The 3418-nt window shown below is 62.6% G+C and overlaps 1 protein-coding gene across 1 annotated transcript; it reads left to right on the forward strand.

The window, feature by feature from the left end:
* The first annotated feature begins 75 nt into the window (after positions 1-75).
* LOC121331954 (retinol dehydrogenase 16-like) lies at positions 76-2854 on the forward strand. Its single transcript, XM_041396798.1, has 4 exons — positions 76-689; positions 1001-1259; positions 2111-2274; positions 2439-2854. Exons 1-4 carry the CDS (start codon positions 374-376, stop codon positions 2654-2656), a joined length of 957 nt encoding a protein of 318 aa, XP_041252732.1. The 5' UTR covers positions 76-373; the 3' UTR covers positions 2657-2854.
* Positions 2855-3418: the final 564 nt, after the last annotated feature.

Below are 3418 nucleotides of genomic sequence, written 5' to 3' on the forward strand. Positions count from 1 at the left end.
GGGCTCCGGGGTAGTCCCGGGCTCCGGTGGCTTCCCGGGAGGGCAGCGCAGCGGGGCGGGAACCCGCGGGCGCTGCCCCGCTCCCGTTAACGATTCCCCGCAAGAGCGGCGGCAGCGAAGCCCCGGGACACATCCCGGGGCACTGCCCGCAGCCCGGCGGGCTCCAGGCGGCAGCAGCGGGACGAGCCCCGGGAGAGGATGGGGCGGAGCCGCTCGGGCATCCCGGTAGTGCCCGGAGGCCCAGCGGTATCTCGGCGATCGTTGCCCCGAAGTCCTCAAATTAATTATTAACAGCGGCCCGAGGGCAAAGCCAAGGCCGGGACAAACCTCACCCGGTCGCGTCCCGCTCCCCATCCCAGTGCCACCGCCGAGGATGTGGCCGTGCGCGGTGGCCGTGCTGCTGGGGCTGCTCCTGCTGCGGCGCTGGCACCGGGAGCGGCGGACGGTGCCGGGGCTCTCGGAGAAGCACGTGCTGATCACGGGATGCGACAGCGGCTTCGGCAACCTGCTGGCTCGGCAGCTGGACGCGCGGGGGCTGCGGGTGCTCGCCGCCTGCCTGACGGACAGCGGCGCCGCGCAGCTGCGGGCGGCCACCTCCGGCCGGCTGCAGACCGTCCTGCTGGATGTCACCTGCAGCAAGAGCATCGCCGATGTCACCGCCTGGGTCCGGGAGCGTGTGGGTGATCAAGGTAGAATGGGGGTGATGCCCTTGTTGTCGCCTTGTTGTCCCCCCTGGCTTCCCCTGCGGGGCAATCAAGGCTCTGTAATTAATTGCTGCCTGGCCAGAGGTGATTCTCTGGCGACATCCATCTGCCATCAGCTCCTGCAGGAGTGCTGCTCAGGCAGAGAGTTCAGCTTTCAGCCCTTTCCCCCCCGAAAATCAGCAAATTCAGAGCTGATTACCCCAACAGCTCTGCTGTCACCTCGCCCGCTTGTGCCAGTGCAGGCGAGACTGGTGCAGGGCATGGAAGAGCCCCAGCTCACCCCCTCCCCTCTGCAGGGCTCTGGGGGCTGGTGAACAACGCAGGGATCGCCATCCCCACCGGGCCGAACGAGTGGCTGAGCAAGGAGGACTTTGTCAAGGTGCTGAATGTCAACCTGGTGGGGCTGGTGGAGGTGACGCTGAGCCTGCTGCCGCTGCTGCGGCGGGCGCGGGGCCGCGTGGTCAACGTGGCCAGCGTGATGGGCCGCGTGTCCTTCTTCGGCGGAGGCTACTGCCCCTCCAAGTACGGCGTGGAAGCCTTCTCTGACAGCCTCAGGTAAGTCTGGACCAACGGCTCTCCGTCAGGATTTCCCAACTTGTTTTTCTGGACTTTGTCTGGCACAGCGGTCAACTCCCATCCCTGCCCGATCGTGACTGAGCACAGGTCGGACTCGTATCTGCTGCTGAAGTGTGAACAGCTCTTGTACTGGCATGGGACCTCCCCTGGGGACATTGGCCCTGTCCAAGATCCTGCAGGACACGGCCTTGCTGCCCTGAGCTTTGCTTTGTTCCCAACCCATCCAGATGTGGCAAACATTTGCTGACACACCATCTCAGCCACGTGCCAGGCTGGCACAGGGTCCACTGGTGTGGTCAGGCTCTGCTCCACACCTCTGGCATGAGGCTCCATCCCACAGGAGATGTGGGCAAGGAGTCTCTGCTGTGGACACTGCCTGTGTTCAAGATCCTGCAGGACGTGGCCCTGCTGCCCCAAGATTTGCTTTGTTCCCAACCCATCCCAAACGTTTGCTGACACACCATCTCAGCCACGTGCCAGGCTGGCACAGGGTCCACTGGCATGGTCTGGCTCTGTTTCACACCTCTGGCACCAGGCTGCATGCCATGGGAGATGCGGGCTCAGAGCCTCTGCTGTGGACATTGCCTGTGTTCAAGATCCTGCAGGACATGGCCCTGCTGCCCCGAGTTTTGCTTTGTTCCCAACCCGTCAAAATGTGGCAAATGTTTACTGGCACATCATCTCAGCCACGTGCCAGGCTGGCACAGGGTCCACTGGCGTGGTCAGGCTCTGCTCCACACCTCTGGCACGAGGCTGCATGCCATGGGAGATGCGGGCACGGGCACGCCGGGGTGCTGCTGCCACGTCCCACGGGACTCAATCCCTTGCAGGCTCGAGATGCGCAACTTCGGGGTGAAGGTGTGTGTGATCGAGCCGGGCTACTTCAAAACGATGATCACCAGCGTTGAGAGCCTGGAGAAGAATTTTTATGCCAGCTGGGAGAAGCTTCCTGAAGAAATCAAAGCGAGTTACGGGGAGGGTTACTTGAGGGATTGTAAGTAGCTCCCCCAAAGTCTGAGTGTTCCTCTTTGTCTCCTGACACAAGGCACATCCCCAGGGCCACGGGGGTCCCACGGGGGTCCCACTGCCCCAAAAGCCCCTGGAGCCACTTGGCTCCGCTCAGCTCCAGGGTCTCAGTGGCGTTTTCTGCCTCTGCAGTTGTGGCGGCTCTCAAGGTGCTGCAGAAGGGCTGCAGCACCAACCTGTCCCTGGTCACCAACTGCATGGAGCACGCTCTGACCAGCCTCCACCCCCGCTCCCGCTACTCCGCCGGCTGGGACGCCAAGCTGCTCTACCTGCCCCTCAGCTACCTGCCCTCAGCCCTCAGCGATGCCCTGTTTGCCATGTTCTACCCCAAACCTGCTGGGAAAGCCTAAGCTGGGGTTGCAGCTGGCAGCCAGGACCAGAGTGAGATCCAATAACACGCGGTGGGATCCAGAATTGGCTGCGACCAAGGCCTCAGCCAGATCCCCGAATTTGTAGCTGTGTGTAGCTCTGAATTTGCAGCTGTCTGTCCCTCTGTCCCCTGCTCACGCATGGCTTGGTCCTGAATAAAGACGCCCTGTCCCCTCCTGGCTGAGCGTGGTGTCACTCCAGGCTGTGCCTGGAAGCTCTGGCTCTTCCCCTGAGCACCTGCTGCCTTCAGGATCCAGCCCTGGGCAAGGTGCCAGGGGACTTGTCCAGACTGGCACCCCAGGTATTGACACATGGCAGCAAAACTCAGACCTGTTCCAACCTGAGCAGATTTCCCTCTGGGCAAAGAATTGAGCAGGCCTCTTACAGATTCCTCCTCTGCTTCCTCCTCCTGCAGAGCTGTTTGGGGGGACTGTCCTGCTCCATCACCGCATTTGGGGACACTGTCGCCCACCAATGCTGGGTGGGATGGAAAGGTCCAGGGTTGGTGCTGCTGGTGGTGCCTGGAGGGTTCCACCAAATCCAGCTCCGTGGGGCACTGGGATCCACCTGCTAGGGGCACAGCAGAGCCCCAGGCACGGGCAAAGTGGTGCAAGGCAAAGCCGGGAATTACAAAAACCACAAATCAGGAGGACAGAACCCACGGCGGCAGGGAGCTGCCGCAATCCCGGCTCTATAAATGCGCGGCCGCCAGCGAGCGGTGCCACCGCCGAGGATGTGGCCGT

This window comes from Onychostruthus taczanowskii, unplaced genomic scaffold (assembly GCF_017590055.1).
Source record: "Onychostruthus taczanowskii isolate IOZ18803 unplaced genomic scaffold, ASM1759005v1 scaffold1300, whole genome shotgun sequence".
Classification (NCBI taxonomy): Eukaryota; Metazoa; Chordata; class Aves; order Passeriformes; family Passeridae; genus Onychostruthus; species Onychostruthus taczanowskii.

Bases quoted from the DNA above. Each gene is read 5' to 3' on its own strand.
- LOC121331954 (XM_041396798.1), top strand. From the start codon at position 374: ATGTGGCCGTGCGCGGTGGCCGTGCTGCTGGGGCTGCTCCTGCTGCGG. The intron at 690-1,000 runs GTAGAATGGGGG...TCCCCTCTGCAG, and splicing joins GGAGCGTGTGGGTGATCAAG to GGCTCTGGGGGCTGGTGAAC. The intron at 2,275-2,438 runs GTAAGTAGCTCC...CTGCCTCTGCAG, and splicing joins GGAGGGTTACTTGAGGGATT to TTGTGGCGGCTCTCAAGGTG.